Genomic DNA, 20,209 nt, shown 5'->3' on the forward strand with positions numbered 1-20,209 from the left:
ATGTTGGTCTCAAACTCCTTACCTCAGGTGATCCGCCCGCCTCGGCCTCCCAAAGTGCTGAGATTACAGGAGTGAGCCACCACGCCCAGCCTCATCTACTTTTAATAATGTTTTATGGTATCTCTGTAAATTGCCTCACATCCTTGCGGAGAGGGACTGCTGTAAATAACATGAAGAACATTATCCCTGAAATTCACGGTGTAGATCTGTTATCGCAAATTTATGACTGCAGGATTTGATTTTGTTGTTGTTTCCCCCTCCTTTTTTTTTTTTTTTTTTTTTTTTTTTTTTTAGGAGGAGTCTTACTCTGTAGCCCAGGCTGCAGCGCAATGGCGCGATCTCGGCTCACTGCAACCTCCACCTCCAGGGTTCTAGCGATTCTCCTGCCTCAGCCTCCCGAGTAGGCTGGATTACAGGCGCCCGCCACCAAGCCCGGCTAATTTTTTTTTTTTCAGTAGAGACGGGATTTCACCATGTTGGCCAGGCTGGTCTCGAACTCCTGACCTCAAGTGATCTGCCGCCTCTACCTCCCAAAGTGCTGGCGTGAGCCACCGCGCCCAGCCTAATTTTAATTTGAATTCATTAGCGACGTTTAAAAATCCCAGGATTTCACATAAAAATCCAGATTGCAGACGTCGAAAAAAAATGTAAAATGTTATCTCCCAATGTCGCAGGCAAATAAGATCACAGTCCTGAATAGCAACCGCGGTCTCTAGTGGACACGGCTCTCATCCATTTCGGTCCATTTTATTACCTGGGAGGACCGGTATTTTCAATTTCAGTAACTTTTAGAGGAAACTTTTGAAAAAAGGACTGCACACACGCACCTTTTCTTCCTTCTCGTTCTTTAAAAGGAAACAACAGAAACAATTCATTCTGCAGGCAATCTGCGCTAGTCCCACGGATAGGCGATTAACAAGAGATAAAGAGGTGTGGGTACCAGAAGCAGTACTGTTACCCCTTCTGGTTGGCGGGTACCACGTTGAAAGGTCGGGGTACGGGCCCACTGCGACTAGCACAAAGAGTGCTGAACTGAGCTATGCAAAGTTCTGACGAGAAGGTGGAATGGTTCTTAATGAAAAGGATTAAGGAATCTAAACCGGTTTCGCTAAATTAGACACATCTGTCTAAGCAGCCACAGCTTGTTCGCAGCAGGGGCGGGAAGACAAACCAACGCCCCAGCTCTCTATTCAGTCACCGGCAACTCAGCTCTGGACTAGACGCACTCTACGAAGATACCCGGGTTTCCGGAGCAACGGCCCGAGCCCTCCCCCTTTAGCCCCGCCTCCGAGTCTCTTTCCCGCCAAAGGCCGTTATCGCCGCAGAGCATGGTGGGACAAGGCTTTAGGCTAGGTTTCACCAAGTCCTTTGAAGGCGCCGAGTTGCTTTCAAAGCTCCTCATTCCTGGGGAAATTGACTATCCTTCAAGACTCGACCTGGATGACTAGCTCCTTTAACGAGAGTTCTTTATTTAACTTTTACCAAACGGCTGCTCACTCTATTCGCAAACCACCCCAAGCGGGGAACGCGGGGGACTTTTTTTCCCCCTTCGTGCGGAGGGTGACGTCGCGCGTGCGTGCGCGTGCGTTGCGCGTATCCCTCGCAGCACCCGTTGCGCTCCCGCGCGTGCGTGTTGGGATCGAATCGCTGTTTCCTTCCGCTTCTCTTCCTCTGTCTCCCCCCCATATCCGTGCGCCGAGCTGATAAAGGCGCCATTTTGGAGGGGCCGCGGGAGACGTGGTGCCGCTGCGGGCTCGCTCTGCGGTGCGCTAGGCTTGGTGGGAAGGCCTGTTCTCGAGTCCGCGCTTTTCGTCACCGCCATGTCGGGAGGTGGTGTGATTCGTGGCCCCGCAGGGAACAACGATTGCCGCATCTACGTGGGTAACTTACCTCCAGACATCCGAACCAAGGACATTGAGGACGTGTTCTACAAATACGGCGCTATCCGCGACATCGACCTCAAGAATCGCCGCGGGGGACCGCCCTTCGCCTTCGTTGAGTTCGAGGACCCGCGGTGAGGCGGCATGGGGCTTGCAGCCTTGAGGAAATAGGTCCGAGTAGTCGGGGAAGGCTCCAAGGCCTTAACATAGAGAACGGGGAAGCGGGGGCTCTTAGAGAGGTTGGGGCGAGACTGTATCGCCCATGCAGGAGTCGAGTAAGGAGCTGAGTTGGTGTGGCTTCTCTGGCGCCTCGCCTTGGACGTCCCCGGAGCCCATTCGCAGGCTGGAGCGGGAAACTGAGGCGCTGAGGGCTGGTGTAGTGGTTGGGAGCCTGGCGTGTTTCTGGGTGGGGGAGGGGCCATTCCTATTATGCGGCGCATGTGGGCTCTTCCACGTTGGGTGCGCATGTGCGGGGGGTTCCCGACTGAGCGAGCTTCTCCTCCTGGTCTTTCTCATGCCTTTTACTTTCTGCGATCCCGCAGAGACGCGGAAGACGCGGTGTATGGTCGCGACGGCTATGATTACGATGGGTACCGTCTGCGGGTGGAGTTTCCTCGAAGCGGCCGTGGAACAGGCCGAGGCGGCGGCGGGGGTGGAGGTGGCGGAGCTCCCCGAGGTCGCTATGGCCCCCCATCCAGGCGGTCTGAAAACAGAGTGGTTGTCTCTGGTGAGTGTACTTGGTTGTGTGGATTGATGTGAAGGGACGGAAGCTACCTAAAATTTTTGTCTTGCATGATCGGTTTAACAATTGCAAATTTTTCATGCTAGGTCTTAAATTGCTTTAGTTTTTGGGTGAATTTAATAAACGAGGATTGCTGCTGTGGTGATTTACCAAATTAGGTTGCGGTACTAGATACGAAGATCCGTTACAAATAATTTTGGACTCTGGATCCCAGAATCTTACCAGCTCTTTACCTGGTATCACTTAAGTACACCTATTAAGTATTTTAAAGTACTCTTTGTTCTAATGTACCTTACCAGCTTAACGTGAAATTTAAGATAATTGATACTAAGAAAAAAAATCACTTTTTCAGGACTGCCTCCAAGTGGAAGTTGGCAGGATTTAAAGGATCACATGCGTGAAGCAGGTGATGTATGTTATGCTGATGTTTACCGAGATGGCACTGGTGTCGTGGAGTTTGTACGGAAAGAAGATATGACCTATGCAGTTCGAAAACTGGATAACACTAAGTTTAGATCTCATGAGGTAGGTTATACGCTTATTCTTTTCTTTGACCAGAATTGGATACAGTGGTCTTAACAGTGGAATTTGAAGGTAAGAATTCAGGCAAGGGTGTCCAAGTAAATTGCCAGATTTCTGGTTGTAGTTGCATTGTATGCATTCAGCATGCCTGAAGATAGATGAAAGCTTAGATCTTTCAATGGAAAGTTCTGTCTATCCAATAGGGAGAAACTGCCTACATCCGGGTTAAAGTTGATGGGCCCAGAAGTCCAAGTTATGGAAGATCTCGATCTCGAAGCCGTAGTCGTAGCAGAAGCCGTAGCAGAAGCAACAGCAGGAGTCGCAGTTACTCCCCAAGGAGAAGCAGAGGATCACCACGCTATTCTCCCCGTCATAGCAGATCTCGCTCTCGTACATAAGATGATTGGTGACACTTTTTGTAGAACCCATGTTGTATACAGTTTTCCTTTATTCAGTACAATCTTTTCATTTTTTAATTCAAACTGTTTTGTTCAGAATGGGCTAAAGTGTTGAATTGCATTCTTGTAATATCCCCTTGCTCCTAACATCTACATTCCCCTCGTGTCTTCGATAAATTGTATTTTAAGTGATGTCATAGACAGGATTGTTTAAATTTAGTTAACTCCATACTCTTCAGACTGTGATATTGTGTAAATGTCTATTCTGCCCTGGTTTGTGTGAACTGGGATGTTGGGGGTGTTTGTGGTTATCTTACCTGGGGAAGTTCTTATGTTTATCTTGCTTTTCATGTGTCTTTCTGTAGACATATCTGAAGAGATGGATTAAGAATGCTTTGGATTAAGGATTGTGGAGCACATTTCAATCATTTTAGGATTGTCAAAAGGAGGATTGAGGAGGATCAGATCAATAATGGAGGCAATGGTATGACTCCAAGTGCTATTGTCACAGATGAAATTGGCAGTATTGACCTTATACTAAAAGGCAGGGGTTAAAAATGATTATATACGTTTTCCTTAAAACACTTGCAAACATTTTATTCAGTTATCTTTAGCTACAATTGCTTTGCTCTTTAAACCTTGGCAATTGTGGCAAAATTATATTGCCCATTTTGTAGCAACTTATTTTGCTCCCTTCCCCCCATTTTTGTTTTAATAGGGACTAATGTGGGAAGAACTGGCTAATTTGTCACAGTGCTTAGTTACAACTGTTAATGTGTGACCTGCTGTTGGTGTACATGTGGGTACAGGGTGTCTTTAAATCCAACAAGATAGAGTATAATATCAATACTGCTAAATCTGCATGTCCTCTGTGTGACTGATAGAGCGTTGCTATTTCATTTTTTTAAGACAAAATGAAAGCAAAATATAGAGTTCCAATGTATTGGTGTAGATAATCTAGTTGGGAATACTTTTAAGTCTCACCTTCCCCTTTAAACTAATATTCATAATTGATTCATATGTTTAAAAGACTTTAATTTACAAATTAAATTGCAAATGGGAGCATTAGATATAGTTTTAGACTTAGGTGGGTAGCAATGCCAGTAAACTTAAATTACGTAACTTCTTGCAACCACGAAACCTGTAATACGCTGTACAGTAACAAGTGTTGGCATTATCAGTTGAACTGTAAATACAAAATGCTTCTTCCAATTAGTCTCTATGATGATTAAGTTTCTAAAATTTATCTGAACACCATTCAGAAACTTGTTTTGGGGAATTTGATAGTTATTGATGTGCATCTGTTAAACTGATGACAGACATAACTCATCATTCCCCAGAAACCTTTTTTGATTACAGTATCTAACATTTTGCCTCCTCTTTTTTGGTTTTGCTGGTTATAAAGGTTTGGATTGGAGAGGGCTCACTGGATCCCAATCCTTGGAGCTGGATCATTGGATTCAAATCATAATGTGGATAGGATAGGGAGGATGAATTACCAGGATTCATGGAGCGGGATCAGATTACCAGGAACATAGGAGTGGATTCCTGCCCCAACCAAACCGCATTCGTGTGGATTTTTTTATTCAACTTAATTGGCTATTCCAAAGATTTTTTTTTTTCCTATTTTTGACGATTGGAGCCCTTAAGATGCACGATGGAATTGTGTTTTGCGTTTTTTGGTAAAAGGAGCAAAGCGAGGACCTGGAGATAAACGCTGGAGCAATCTCCTTGGAAGGATTCAGCACGAGTAGATGGTAAACATTTAAAGGGGAAAGGGGGGGTTTGTTTAAAATAGTAAATCAGTAAGTCACTTCTAAATTTAAAGAAAACAAAATTGGAGTTGAAGAATAAGTAGGTTTCCAATTGGCTATTGCCGTTTTTCTTTGAAAAAATAAACATTTTTTAAAAAACTATGCATGGTTGTCCTTTTTCCTCTTCATGTAAGATTCTAACTGGGTCTATCAGTTAATCTTTAAATTGTTAAGTAAGATAAGATTTTGACTCTTGTATTAATGTGTTAGCAAATTAAAAGTTCTTAAAAGGCACTATAATGGTATTAGCCATCTTTTATTGTTAATTGTAAAAGTCTTCAGGGGAAGGCAAAAGGGGAGAATAAGGCATTTGTGTATGTAACTTGGTAAATGACGGTGGGGGGTTGGATCTAGCATCTGAAAGATAAGCTTCTCTACTTTGTTATAAATTGGTTAAAAAACTGTAGATGCTGCTTATTTTCTGGTGGTCATAGACAACATAGGCTTTTGTGCAAAGTTGGTTGATGGCTAGTAAATTAATGTTCACTTGGAGATAGCTTTTGATATTTTCAATGAAACCCATCTCAAAAAAAGGTAAGTATTAAATGTTAACATCAGCACAGAGGTATTAGAACTGTTTTTTGTTTTTGAGACAGAGTCTCGCTTTATTCCCCAGACTGGAGTGCAGTGGTGTAATCTGGGCTTACTGCAACCTCCACCTCCTGGATTCGAGTGATTCTCGTGCCTCAGTCTCCCGAGTAGCTGGGATTACAAGTGTGTGCCACACTTGCCTGGCTAATTTTGTATTTTTAGTAGAGGTGCAGTTTCTTTGTGTTACCCAGGCTGGTCCCAAAACTCCTGGCCTCAAGTGATCTGCCTGCCTTGGCCTCCCAAAGTGTTAGGATTACAGGTGTGAGCCACCATGCTCGGCCTGTAGAACTTTTAACACAAGTCACATTTCTTTTTTGAAAGGGAAAGTGTGTACAAGATTAACTGCTTCTTTGGATGAATCGTTGCTAATAAAAAGCTGGGCATTTAGAATTTTGCCTTATAAGCCCTTCTCAACCATAAGATTATTTTGTACCTAAAACTTTGGTGTTCTCTACCAAAGCAGTCGTTAAAAACTTGTAGTCTGCTACTTTTTGTATTTGTCTACTGACAGCCCCCGATACTATTTAGGTTGGGGGAGGGGACCTAAAATAAGTAACTAGACTTTAACATTTCCCTCGGGTGCTAATCATAGTTGGAAGTTGAATTTAAGGTGATTATTCGGGTGACAATTAAAAACCTAGGGAAAACCAGAAATCTTAGTAGTGGAAGAAATGTGTAAGGTTACCCCAATCAGATTTTAATGAACGTTGTGGAATGTTGGGAAGAGGGGATGTTGAATGCAGAATTTCACTAAGTAAAGTACTTAGTTTAAATTTATTAAGGATGTAGCTCTTTTTATGTAAGAATTTAATATAATGGCCAAAAGGCAGATTTACTGTTTAAAATTTGAATAATTTTACATGACATTCTTGAAGTTCTAAATTCTGTTTTATGTGTAGAACATTTTTAAAATTCAGATTATTAAGGGGAAAATAAATGATTAATGATCATTTTGTAAGGTTAATGTGAGCTAGACTTAAGCAAACTTTGGTTCATTTGTGTTCATTGAATGTTTTGGAAACCACCAAAAAATGTAAATGGCCTTCACTCAAGTTTGAGTGTTTAAAGTTGAAAGATGTGCTCTACTAAAAGTTACAGTAATTCTAACTTCACATTGAAATGAGACAGCATTCCTTGTTATACAGGCTGAATTTGAAGATTAGAGAGGACCTCATGTTTACTTATGAAAGGTAAAGGGGCATAGATTTTATAGTTAAGATGACCAGACAGCTAAAAGCTGTGATGGGAAGTATGGACTGCTCCTATTTATAGTTTCAGAAAATGGACCTTTAGGTCTCTATCCATATTGGCAATTATTAAAGTCACACCCTTTTGAAACTACAAAAGCTGTCTTGGAATTTCCCCTTCTCCCTATTTATGTCCCCTTAGAATGTTTTAGGGAGCCTATAATTATTTTCTAACCAAGGAAAAACTTAAGTCTCTTTAAGAAGCAATTATTTTTCATAACATCAGATTGAATAACCCACCTTGCTGTTCAGCCCACATCCTACTGGAAACAAAAGGTAAGAAACCCATTTTCTGGTTCCTGATTGTTTGGGTCTGAATTTTGTTTTTAAAACGAAGCTAAGTTTAATATTTTCAAAAATGCTGTTTGGAATATGTGAATAGATTCCCCATAAAATGGTTTTTCCTGTTTTATGCTTTAGAAAATATTCAGTGCTCACGTCTGTGCATCATAGTACTTGCATTTAATATGATTTATTGTAGAATCTCAACTTTTCTTGGTGTTGCCTTTGAAACATTGTCTTGGTCATTAGGGCTGGTGTTTTCACATTTCTGTGGTCAAGGTGAATTTCTTATGTGTGCCTTTTTGCTTACTTTGTATATGAATTTTGTAATTTAAATTGCAAGTAAGTTATATATATGTATTTACCATAAATAGTATTAAAAGATGAGAAACTGTTAGACTGAAGTTCTGTTGTAACATAACCACTCTTATTTCCATCACAGTATGAAGAGTGCAAACGCAGAAAACAGATTACAGTCTCTTATCCATTTTTTGAAATCCAAAAACTATATGAAAACGAAAGATTTTCTGTTGTTGAGCTAATTAAATGTGAAACCTGACCAGAATTGCTGCCTTCATTTTGCACTTAGTGTGACTAAACTGTTTCCTGTTGAACTTCATTATTCATTGCACAGTTGCCACAGACTTTGCTGAGGGTTTTATGTAATACAGGGTATATATGTACCTTATAAAGTGCATACAGCTCTGAATCCCAGATATGTCTCCAAAGAGTTCATATAAGGGAGTGTACTAGCATACACAGGCCTAGTGCTTTTGTCTGTAACTGGGGTGTCTTGACTGAAAAACCTATTATTGTGAATCCTTTATTGATTGAATCCATCTTTTTAGGCTGAAGCAGCCACAAGAAAAAAAGGTACGGCCCACATTTCTTTACATTCTGTTGTATTAGTGGACTCAACAATTATATCCCATTGAAGCAAATACTCAGGCATCCTAGAGTGTACAATACAACATTCTTTTGAGTTATTGTTTCTGTATCAGTACTTACAGGAACACTGACCAGTTAGATCCTATAGGAAAAGCTGGGATTGGCATGAAGTAAAGAGATTATAAGGAAACATCTGTTCATTGTGTGTATTGTGATTGTCTATTGAATAAATAGTAATGCTACCAAGGTAACTTTTGCTTTAAACATGGACCCCAAGAGATTATAGTATACTTAAACCAGTACTTATTCCTGTTATTGAGACCTTTGGAATGCTTCTTGGTAGCTTTGAAAGCTAATGCCTAACAATCCTGAGGGTGGTTGTGAGCTTGTAGTGATTAAAGGAAGGATTTTTTATTATTATAAAAATCACTCCGTGCTTCATTAATGCACAGAATAAAAATTGAATAAATGACTCTGTCACATATAAGTTAACTTAGGCAGATACAACATTTGTAGTTTACAACATTTTAATAGGTGCTAGGCTGGGATTTCAGGGGGTGAAAAGTCATATATGACTTTTCATAAGAAGTTTAATACTTAGGTAAGCAAAACAGAACACTTAGTTCAGCTTGACACTCAAGCATCGGGTTAAAAAGCATCAAACTTCTGTCACCAACTTCTGAGTGCCAACTATTGGTAGAACTGTGGACATGAAGATAGTGGAAACAGCTTTTCTAGGATACTATACTCATCTCCACCAAATGCACTTTGAACAAAACTTGTAGAAATATGTTTTTTTTTTTTTTTTTTTTTTAACAACATGCTGTACTGCTCTCCATTGGAGTAAGTGCTAGGGAAAATCACTTAGCCACTAGAGGGAGCTATAACACAAAATTAAGCAGGAAATAATCCCCATTGTAGATAGGTACAACAAAGTGGAGACCAGCTTAACTACCTTGATCCTCTGTATCAGCTCTAAAGTTAGTTGGTTTGGGTAAGTTTTCTTGTAACTTTACCTTTGTTTTCCCATCTTTTGTGCAAAATTCTTCCCCTTGTCAGCTTTTGCATCCATTTAGGTTTTCGGTAGAGTTTAACTTACAGTCACTCATTTTGTAACGGAAAAATCTAGGTTCTGGGACTAAGAAAATGCTGAAGACATAAGTCTGCTTGTTTTTCTGCCTACCTTGTACATCAGGTATGGAGTAAGAAGGCCTTGAATGTGAGAATTGGCAACAGGAGTTAGGTGTGCTGGGGAAAAAAATCTAGACACAACAATTTGGTTATGAACTGGAAGAAATGAGTATGCTTTCAGAGACCTGTAGTTTGCTTTTATGGTGCAACAGTTTCAGGCGTGATGATCTTATTTCTCAGTATTACTAAGAGGTTCTTAAAATTTGCCTTAAAATCCTACTTACGTGTCAACTTAGCTGTTTGCTATTTTCTAGGCCTCACTTAAGTAGCAAGTTGTCTTGTGATCAGAAAGTCAGTACACACAGTAGTTAATGCCATATTAACAGATGAAAATTACTGAGAATTAAACACTTCAGTATTTTAGTATTTAGTATTGACTAAACACTTTAGTCATTCCCATCATCCCTTTCTCCCCAGGTTTCTTCTATAAAAATGGGAAGGACACAAACTTATCTCCTGTTTAAAGTATGAGTTGTCATTGAGAATACTAAACCTTTTAGGCCCTCATGATGGGATTTAGTCATCCAGAAGACAGGTGTGGTACAACTGGCCTTAAAATTAATTTTAGAAAGTCGATCTGTTTCAAAGAATAAGGCACTAAAAGTGGACAAAGTGGACTTCTTGTGGGGGAAAAAGGAATCAAGTTTACACAGTAGGGATTTCCCTGCCTGCTAACACTAAGTAGCAAGGAAGGCTACAGAAAGTAGTTACTGTTAACTAGTAGTCTTGCTGAAAATTGGATTGACAGCTGAAAGGGCACTAGCTAGATTGAAACCTGTCTTTAATCCTGTAGATGTTAGCTCTGGTGTGCCTTTGATAATTTTTAAATAACTTTTGAAAATGCACTCTGAAGCCACAAATGAGGCAAATGAAAATTCAGAATTCTCTTTGTAGAAAGAAAAGTGCTAAACCTGGAGACTGTAAAGTGCTAAGAAAAACCATGGTAGAATTATTCCCTCAGGTGCTGTGTATTAGAGGAGTCTTTATATGTCATTTTGGGATAAGCTTTCAACAGTTATTAAGGCTTAATACATAGGACTATAGGATCAGTCAAACAAAAGGGAAGGTATAGCCTTTAGATAGAACTGGGAAGTCCTGGGTGTATCTCTTCTGCCCTTAATGGTGGCATGCCTAGAAATTTGAACTACAAAATAATAACCACCAAGAGTGACACTCACTTTTTTTTGGGGGGGGGGGGGGTCTGTTTTTGACACAGGGTCTCTGTCACCCAGGCTGGAGTGTAGTGGTGTAATCTCAGCTCACTGCAACCGCCGCCTCCCGGGTTCAAGCGATTCTCCTGCCTCAGCCTCCCAAGTAGTTGGGATTACAGGTGTCTACCACCACACCTGGCTAATTTTTGTAGTTTTAGTAGAGACAGGGTTTCACTATGTTGGCTTGGCTGGTGTCTGAACTCCAAACCTCAAGTGATCCGCCTGCCTCGGCTTCCCAAAGTGCTGGGATTACAGGCATGAGCCACTGCACCTGGCTGACATACACAACTTAAGGCTAGAAATGTAAAATGTTGGTTCGCAGTGCAATGAGCACATTCCAAAGAAAACTCAAATGGCTCCTTTGTACTCTAAAAACAGTAAATTTGTAGCAAGATGATAGTCAAGTTCTGTGTCTTCAGGGTGTCATTGCATCTATGATTTAGACTAACCTAGAGATTTGTTTACTTGCCAAATAGAGTTCTTCAAGATGCTGTTTGGATTTGTCTTCCCATCTCTAACTGCCATATCAGCATTTTTGTCTGTACCCAAATTCATATTTCTGAAGTGTTAGATCTGGTTTCAGTGACTCCAGTTTCTTCTTAAAACTTGTCACTCCCATAATATGAGTTAACAATGGGTTATATTCTACCTTTCCAATTTATCCTGTTCTCAATTACATCTTCCCCTACCCTGGTTGGTTTGGTAAATATATATATTTTTTTAACTCTACAGACCCAGGAACTTGAATATATTTATATTTCCCAATAAGCTAAATGCAGTGCTGACAGTTTAATATTGATTGGCAAGATGGAAAGAACTTAATACTCCCTAAAAGCAAAGCACTGTAGAAGTCTGTTTCACAAGCTGTTCGTTAACTGGGTGGATTATTGGAGAAGGTATTTTGATACTAATAACTCCTCAGATGTGAAGCCAGAAATTTTGAATTAATTTAAATGCTAGCCTAAGTCCAAGTATAATGGATAAGTAAATGTTGCACCCAGAATTGGTCTTGCAAAGTAAGACCAATTGTAAGACCAAAGTAAGTGGTTTTGTTGTAAGCTACGCACACTTTCAGTACAGATCACCAAGAACTGATGACATTGTCCCCTAGAAGACTAAGTAGTTGCCTCCTAGGTATCCTTTTTCAGTCATTCTCTTTTAAGCTTCTTACAGAAGAAGCTTTAAGTTGCCTCTGAATTTAGTGGTACTGCCTCAATGAGAATTTCTGCATATTTCTCTTTAGGATAGAATCATTTTGGTTCTTTTTTGTTGTTGTTGGTAACTATACGTAAAGAGATTAATACACAATGATGTATTGTGAAGAGACTAGTGTGTATGTATATTATTCCTTGGGTTGGGAGTCTTAAGCATTATTTCAGGACCCTAACCCTGGTCTTCAGGTTTATAGGATCAGCTAGCTTAAACAATGCTCTCAAAACCAAGAGACCCAGCATTCATACGTTTTAACACCCCACACCCTAAATCCCATAAGCAGCCCTGTTCCTTTTGCCATTAAAAATCTCAGTCCTTCATGATCACACCTAATGACTGAAGCATTCTTGAACTAATTGCATTGTTTCTGCTTTGCTTTGCTTCAGCATGTTTTAAAAAGTGTGCTACACATGCATGCACATGTTGACTTTAAGCTGTTCTCTAGTTCAACATGTATGTTTTGTTTCCCTCAGCTACATAGTAAACCGGGAGCAAAGGCTGTGTTTTTTGTTTTGTTTTGTTTTTTGTTTGTTTGTTTTCTAGATGGCGTCTCGCACTGTCACCTGGGCTGGAGTGCAGTGGCGCAATCTCGGCTCACTGCAACCTCCACCTCCTGGGTTCAAGCGATTCTCCTGCCTCAGCCTCCCAAGTAGCTGGGATTACAGTTACCCGCTAATTTTTTGTATTTTTAGTAGAGACGGGGTTTCACTATGTTAGCCAGGCTGGTCTCAAACTCCTGACCTCGTGATCTGCCCGCCTCGGCCTTCAACGTGCTGGGATTAGAGGCATAAGCCACCGCGCCTGGCCCCCCAGAGGCTATGTTTTTAATTTTTTGACATTTCTTCTAAGATGTCCAGAATGCTAGTACCTATACCTTAATAAATGTTTGTGAATAAATATATTATTGAAATCTTAGGCTGGTGTGCCACGTAGCTTAAATCTGAGACACTGTTCTTCAGTCAGATCACGCATATTCCTAGAATAGTAACCTTAAATTTGGGTTTATGCCCTTGCTACCTTTTATATATTTTTTGTAGAGATAGGGTCTTGCTCTGTTTCTCAGACTGTTTTTGAACTCCTGGGCTCAAGCAGTCCTCCCACCTTGACTTCCTAAAAGTGCTGGGATTACAGGTGTGAGCCATTGTTCCCAGTCCTGATACTGTGGCTCATATTAATCCTCATGTAGTATTTAGTCTCATTTTGCAGTTTGAGGAAATAGGCTCAGAGATGTTAAAGTGGCAGGCCCAGAACTTGAATCCAGGTTTTGTGATGAGAAATTCTTGTTTGTTTTACTACCAGGTGGTTTTTTAAAGCCAGCCTGCTTTTTCCAGTTGGGAGGCCTTGGGGAGAAAAGTCTGACCCAAGTGAAAAACACCTGTAATATCTACCAGATGCCAGCAGGGTGTCCCATGGTGCTGTCTTTGATCCACGTTCTTAACCTGTGTACTGAGGGTTGTTCTAGAGTAGGACTACATCTAGTCACAGTGGCCATGGTCCAGAGCCTGGCAGCAAGAAAGTGGGATGCCTAGCTCCTTGGCTTTCCAGTGTGCAGTGCATAGCCAGCTCTCTCAGAGAAGCCCTTGCCCTCTTTTGACCTCTACCATTGAGGCTGGCCCACAGGAGTACAGCTGGTCACACAGTGGCCAGGGCCTGGTAGCCACTCAATAACTATACAGCAGCCCCACAAAAAAAATCATAGAAAAGAACCTGTGAAAGGGTAAATGTTTAAAACATCTGCATTTGTGTTGATAGCTGAGTATACACTTAAATTTTTATTAGTAACAGATCCACAAAAATGACCCACTCTAGGAAGATGAGTTTTAAAAGCCAGTGTGTGGTAACTTCCAGTTTCCAATAAAAATGTTTGCATTACACTTAGCATATGCATACAACCTCTTAGGTATCAGTTTTTGTATTCAGCAACCCTAGTTGGTAATCTACAGTGTCAAAACTATCACGTGAAAACAAATGAGCAAATAGTCCTTTAAAAATTTCCTTTCCCAGTGCTCCTTAAACACTTTGTACAAATGTCTGTAACTGTTTTATAATTATTTCTTTGCAAGTCTTGGTTTCTTCACTAGAGAATATTCTTTGAAGTATCCCCAGTGACAGTACAGCTCCTGGCATTTAGTAGGTGCTCAGTAATTATTTTACTGAAATACTAATGCTTCCATAATAGTTCTGGGATAATTCTACACACGAGCCATTTTTCTAAGGAGAGTTCACATTAGAGAGGTCTTTGTTTTGTATTCAAGATGATTAATTATGAACTGGGAAGTTAGTCCCTGGGGTGTCCTGGCTGGCCTTTGGAAATCGTCACTACATCTTTCTGGGTTGGAATTCTCACCACAGCTTTAATGTGGGGCTGTATCTGAGCTGTCTCTGAGTGCTGTCCGTTTGATATATCGAGGACTGGGTGTTTACCAGGGCTCTTCAAGCCATTGGGAGAAACAGCTAAAGAGTAACCTACTGATTTGAGATGTGTATTTGTGCCCCATCCCTTTCTCCTCCCTGTTTCCCACAGGAGTTTTCTCTCAAACTCCTAAGTCATTTTTAAGGAGATCACTGGAACAAACTCCAAACCTGCCCTCTAAATAGTCAAGTTTACCTGAATTTTCTTAGTTCTCTGGGGAGAAGACTAATCACACGTAGTACCAACTTGGACTTTTCATGTGCTTTTCTTAACTGATTAGAGTAACGCCTCAGCTACAGTGTATAGAACATACATGGGGCTTCCTCAGGCTTCAGAATCAGCTTCACTAGATGTGCTATGTAGGAGGCCACGGAAAAATTACTGTAGGAGTAAAAGTTACCAGTTCTGATGCAAACAATCCTCTCGTCCCCAAGAAGTATCACTAAGGTATTTTTTTGTCCCATATTATAAATTGGCCTGAAAATATCCTTTCATATGTGAGGAATGAGTATATGATGACTTTCTCCTTTAAAGTATGAACTGCTAAAGGACAGAGATAATATGTATTCTGTATTCCAACACCCACTGTGTGTTTCTGGTCTTTGTACCAGGTGCTCAGGAAGTGTTTTCACTGGCTTGGGTTGACTACTTGCCATCTGCTCTCTGAGCATTCATTTCTGAATGAAAAGGGAGAAAGTGAAAGGAGTGGTGGGAAGAAAGAGGAAGCTGGAGAAATAAGAGGAAACAGCTGGAGGAGGGAGGTGAAGCTGAGGAGGTGGAACTTACGTAAGGTCAGTAAAACAAAAAGCTAGCAGAGGGCAGGGTCAGGCCCTGGGGGTAGTGGGCTAATTAACTTCTGTCACTAGTTGAATAGAGCCTTGTGTGCTTTGTTAGAGACCAAAGGTACTTCAAAGGAAAAAATCTAGATTCTTCCCTGTGTACCTTAATAATTGTTCATCAGATCAAAATCTGTCCTGTCCTCTAGGAATTCTGGTCTTCCCTCAGGCCTAGCAGAGAGCTTTCTGCCACTACTCAGGCAACCAAGGGTGAAGTGCTTCAAGTAGTATTTGTGGACAGCAGCAGGTAAGCTTGGTGTGTTATTCACAGCTTAAAGAGTAAATGCTGAGTACAGCTGTTGTCCATGTGTAGAGCTTTTAACAACCAGCTCAGCAGGCCCCTTCACCTGCTTTTATGCTGGGACCAGATGACTGAATGTAGAACTTCAGGCACTTTTTTTTTTTTTTTTTTTGAGATGGAGTCTCGCTTTGTCACCCAGGCTGCTGGAGTGCAGTGGCACGATCTTGGCTCACCATAAGCTCTGCCTCCTGGGTTCACGCCATTCTCCTGCCTCAGCCTCCCGAGTAGCTGGGACTACAGACGCCCACCACCATGCCTGGCTGATTTTTGTATTTTTAGTAGAGACAGGATTTCACCGTGTTAGCCAGGATGGTCTCGATCTCCTGACCTGGTGATCTACCCGCCTCGGACTCCCAAAGTGCTGGGATTACAGGTGTGAGCCACCGTGTCTGGCCCTTTAGGCACTTTCTACTTCTCAAGTCAAGAAACACCCTTTAAAAAGTTAATTCCCTTTTCTGGAGTCTAAGGCAGATCTTATCTAAGCCTTGTGTTGCCATCTGTTGGCATTGTTTTCTAGAATGGAGCAGCTTTCTCAAAGTTTGGTCTTGCTAGACATGAGGTCATGTAAGTGTCTTAGGTCACTGCTGCTCACCTTCCTTACCCAGGGAGCATACTGCCTAGGTTTCTGAACACCTGTTTTCGTTATTCACTGTTCTTCTCACTACCAAGAATGGAGGGACCCTCAGATGAAGATCAAATTGACTCTGAAGAAAAACTGGAGATGTTTCTCTTGGAGTTTGGATAGACTATTGATAACATGTTTTTGCCCTGCCTTGCTCTTCACAAGAACATTGGGCCAGACATTAACAATTAGTAATTTTTTTTTGCATATGAACAGTATTTTTTTTCTGGCGATGTAGATAGGTGCACATGACACTAAACAATGCTGTTAGTGTCATTATATCCCTCTTAACTGGTGGGATGTATTTGGGGTGGAGGCTAGAGCCAATGAGAAGAGGTTCACCTCTGTACCCAATAAACTTTGTATAGGAATTTATTTTTTGACTATCAGCACAATGCTATAATTGAGCTAATCTTTGTAGTTTGGTGCAGGACCACCAAGTTTGTGTGACCTATTACCTACTTTTTCCATGCTCAGCCATTACCCTGTCCTGGGGCATCTGAGGGCAGTAAGGAACAGGTGTCCAAAGGAGGAATGTTGGTGCCTATGGTATGTTTTCCAGTTGTATTGAATTTCTTACTTGGTGTATTTTTGACTTGTCTTAGTTTCTTTCCTTGTGATCTATGCTATTTTACTTGCTATTTGTTGGATATTCTCCCCTGTCATTAAAAGGGAGTTATAAAATGGAAGTTAGTATTTCTGTGCAAATGCCTAGGTTTAGCGTTGATTTTTGCAGGTGTCCTTCAACAAGTGTGAAGGTGATAAATGTGTTTCCATGGCTTTAGACTCATTTTTGAAGTATTGGATTGTGTGAACATTCTTAGAAACAATAGAATGTTTTAATTAAAAGCTCTCGACTACCAGTTGAACTCAGTGTCTACTAGGAAAATGGGTAGATTTGTTACATTGTCCCTTTGCTCTCTATGACTTTGTTCCAGTTGTCAAGGAATTTAAATGGGTATTCAGGGAAAAAGAATTCTTGTTTCCCTTTCTTCACCTTGCCAGTTAAAACAAATAACTCCTGGTGATACTTCAGGTGGTAGAATTGAAACAAAACCTGACTTCTGACCACATGGGTCAAAGGCAAATGGCTTCATTTGCCTTTAGTGTGGTTATCCAGTTTGGGTAGTGAGGAGATAACTTCTGCTTTCCTCCCTGAGGAGTTTGGAGTATTTAAGCGGGGAAGGTGGGGAGGTGTCACTTTGAAAATATGTTGCTTTTTCTCCTGATTATATTGAGGCTGATATGGAAGGGTTATTTCTTTCTGGCCAGTACTTTTTGGTATTTGTAAATATTGTAATTTTGATTTTTACTATTTGTTAATTGTCGGTTCTGGCTTTTTTTGCATAAGGAGTTGGTCCATTAACTTGTCAATTTGAAGCTTCTAACTAGATATTCCCTACTGAAAGTTTTGGATTTGTTTTTAGTTTGTGGAGCAGTCTTAGCTGGGGACAGGTAATTAACAACAGCAGAGATACTTCCTTTTCCTAGGATTCTAAGTCTGTAATCCACATCCTCAGTGTATTCACAGGACTTTAAAATTCTCTCCAAATGAGGAAGGAAATATCCTGTTGCTTTCTAATGTTTACTAAAAGTTGTGTTTAGAACAACAGATTTTAATAGGCATCTTCCTTTGTTATGTGTCATTAGCCCTTTGCCCGTTTACCTTAGGGTTCTTTGAAGGAGAAATGGATGGGAGAAAACCTGTCACTTGGAAAAAGTAAAAGGAATAATTAACTGACTCAGAGCTTATGTGCAGAGTTCCCAGCCTCAAAGTTAATCTGGAACTGCTCGATAGCACCAATAAAAATATTTATTTCACATCTGTTATTTCTGGAAAATGTTCTAAGCATCTTATATATATTTCTCATTAAATTCACAGGTGGCCATTGTGAGGTAGATATTTTGTTCTCATTTTCCAGATGAGGAAGCTGAGACCCTAAAAGGTTAGGTGACAGGTTATACAACTTGGAGTGTGGGAGGAGGAGAGAGGAACCTGAACAGGGCAAGTTGGGGATCTGACTTTTGTTTGGGTGGGTGTAGGCACATTGTATTTTTGGTTTAGACGCTTTATTCATCATGGCTGAAGGTAATACCATTTACTCACCGAAAACTGTTTACAATAATCAAGATGAATTTACTGTCTTTGAACATCTGTCTTTTGACTGGACCCCAGTAGATAGTCTGTGGAAATTCACTTAAGGAGAGGGCTCCTTTTTGTTTGGTTAGAGAAATTGTCTGTCCTAAAGGTAGAAATAGCCCCTTCTAGGTACGGATGGAGCATTTGATCATACTGATTTCATTATATTCCTCTAACAGTTGGAACTGATTGTTTTTGAGTACTTGTTTCAAACTTCTGAATATTTTCCTTCTGGAAAGTAGCTCAGTGTTTAAAATTTATATGAACTTAAAAAGTTAATTTTCTTTTTAAAGATGTTTGAGGAGCAATCAACAATTCTGGTTTTGTCTTATGGATAGAAATAGAATTAGTCATTTTCCTCAAGAAAAGTGATTCTTCTGAATCTTATTTCTTCAGTAATGAGAACTGGACTGTTTTCACTTGACCTCTGTTTCCTGTTAGTGGGAAACCCCTCCCCAGAGGTGCTGTGTGAAAGATTGCTGGGGAAAGGGTTTCTAGATCCCAGCATAACAAGTTCAAAAGAGCCCAGTGATATTGTCATTAGAATAATGGTCTTCATTAAGTACTGGTTTTCATAATCTTGAAGCTTCATTTTCACCAATTTGAAAGGCAGTAGCTAGGGAGGAGAGACTATGCAGGGAAGAAGGAAAACTCAGGAGTGCATCACAGACCTTGAGTTAAGGCAGGGAAGAAGCAGATTTGCTGTCCACTGAATGAAAATAAAAAGAATTCCATTGTCCAAGGTCAGAGCAAGAACATAAAGGTTTTAGTTTACTTAGTTAATTCCTTAGGTTTGGACATTACAGGAGACATGGGGGTCACCCATAGCAATTTAGCTGATAAATGTATCAGAAACTCTTTCATCATTTTCTGTCCCCTCCTGTCTTAGGCTGACCGGTTCCCTGATGTGTTACCTGCTTCTGCTACTGATCCAAACTGCAGAACTTCTCCCCCAAGGCCTCCAGGCAGTATCCAATGGGGAATCAGCTCTAAAAGGAACCAGACCAACGTTTTCCAGCCCCTTCATTCTGGTGACTGAGGGGAGGAAAGAATGGGAGGGGGTATTCTTGTCTAGTGGATGGAAAGGAAACACACTGTCAAATTATTGTATCTCCTTGGTTTTCTATTACAGTAGAATTCTCCAGCCATATTTTTATTGTCTATGGGGGAAGTTGGAGATGGTGACCTTGATTAGAAGTGTCTGGAGGGGGAAAAATGGAGGGGATAAGATTCAGTTGGTTTTGGAAAATGTTGAAGTCTTAATGCGTCCATCTGAAGAATGTTTCCTAAAAGCAGAGTTTATAAAAATATCACTGATACAGCCTGCCCCCTCATTTCCCTGCCACAGGAGATGTCTTGGACTAGAGACACTTGTTTAATAATAGCTTGTCTCTGATATTCCCAGTAGCTACCCTCTGTGTGAGGAAAGGATAGAAATGTTCAGGACATCATCATACAGGCTCCTCATCTACAAAGTTCCAGTAGCAGTGACGCCTACACGGAAGACTTGGAACTGCAAACAGAGGCTGGGGTCACCTCAGTGACATCTCCTGACGCTGTCCAACCAGAAGTTCGATTTTTGTTCTGGGGGTGAAGGAGGAAACAGACTGTACTAAAGGACTAAAATAATTTCTTGTCTATACTATCTCACTTGTTTTTATTTTTGGCGGGAGAGGAGGGGTGTTGGGATAGAATTTCACATCCTATCTTGGAGTGAAGGGGAGGATGGGGAGGCTCAGCCCTTCACCCAAGAATAACCCAGTAATGACATCTCTACGCGTGGGAAGTGTTTCCCTCCACACTGGGAGGATCTGAGGCTGCACCCCAGTGGGATTCCCTGCTCGAGTTGGAAGGCCATCTAGCCATGAGATGCATATCGTAGCGAGAGCGCGGAGGGCTTAGCCGACCAGGGAGGAAAT

The 20,209-nt window shown here is 41.1% G+C and overlaps 2 protein-coding genes across 7 annotated transcripts; both read left to right on the forward strand.

Annotated features, from left to right (window-relative positions):
- Positions 1-1,617: 1,617 nt before the first annotated feature.
- SRSF1 (serine and arginine rich splicing factor 1) lies at positions 1,618-8,085 on the forward strand. Of its 6 annotated transcripts, none has more exons than XR_013405776.1 (6): positions 1,698-2,014; positions 2,423-2,607; positions 2,975-3,147; positions 3,331-3,534; positions 3,908-4,026; positions 4,948-8,041. XR_013405776.1 is itself a non-coding variant. In XM_077969308.1 (5 exons), exons 1-5 carry the CDS (start codon positions 1,821-1,823, stop codon positions 3,928-3,930), a joined length of 762 nt encoding a protein of 253 aa, XP_077825434.1. In that variant the 5' UTR covers positions 1,698-1,820; the 3' UTR covers positions 3,931-8,041.
- On the forward strand, positions 5,050-19,933 carry LOC144335563 (uncharacterized). The gene is made up of 8 exons (XM_077971040.1): positions 5,050-5,112; positions 5,232-5,299; positions 8,325-8,349; positions 15,003-15,182; positions 15,377-15,474; positions 16,628-16,699; positions 19,180-19,321; positions 19,696-19,933. The coding sequence occupies exons 1-8, from the start codon at positions 5,050-5,052 to the stop codon at positions 19,696-19,698; spliced, it is 651 nt and encodes a 216-aa protein (XP_077827166.1). The 3' UTR covers positions 19,699-19,933.
- Positions 19,934-20,209: the final 276 nt, after the last annotated feature.

The sequence above is a fragment of the Macaca mulatta genome, chromosome 16 (assembly GCF_049350105.2).
Source record: "Macaca mulatta isolate MMU2019108-1 chromosome 16, T2T-MMU8v2.0, whole genome shotgun sequence".
Classification (NCBI taxonomy): Eukaryota; Metazoa; Chordata; class Mammalia; order Primates; family Cercopithecidae; genus Macaca; species Macaca mulatta.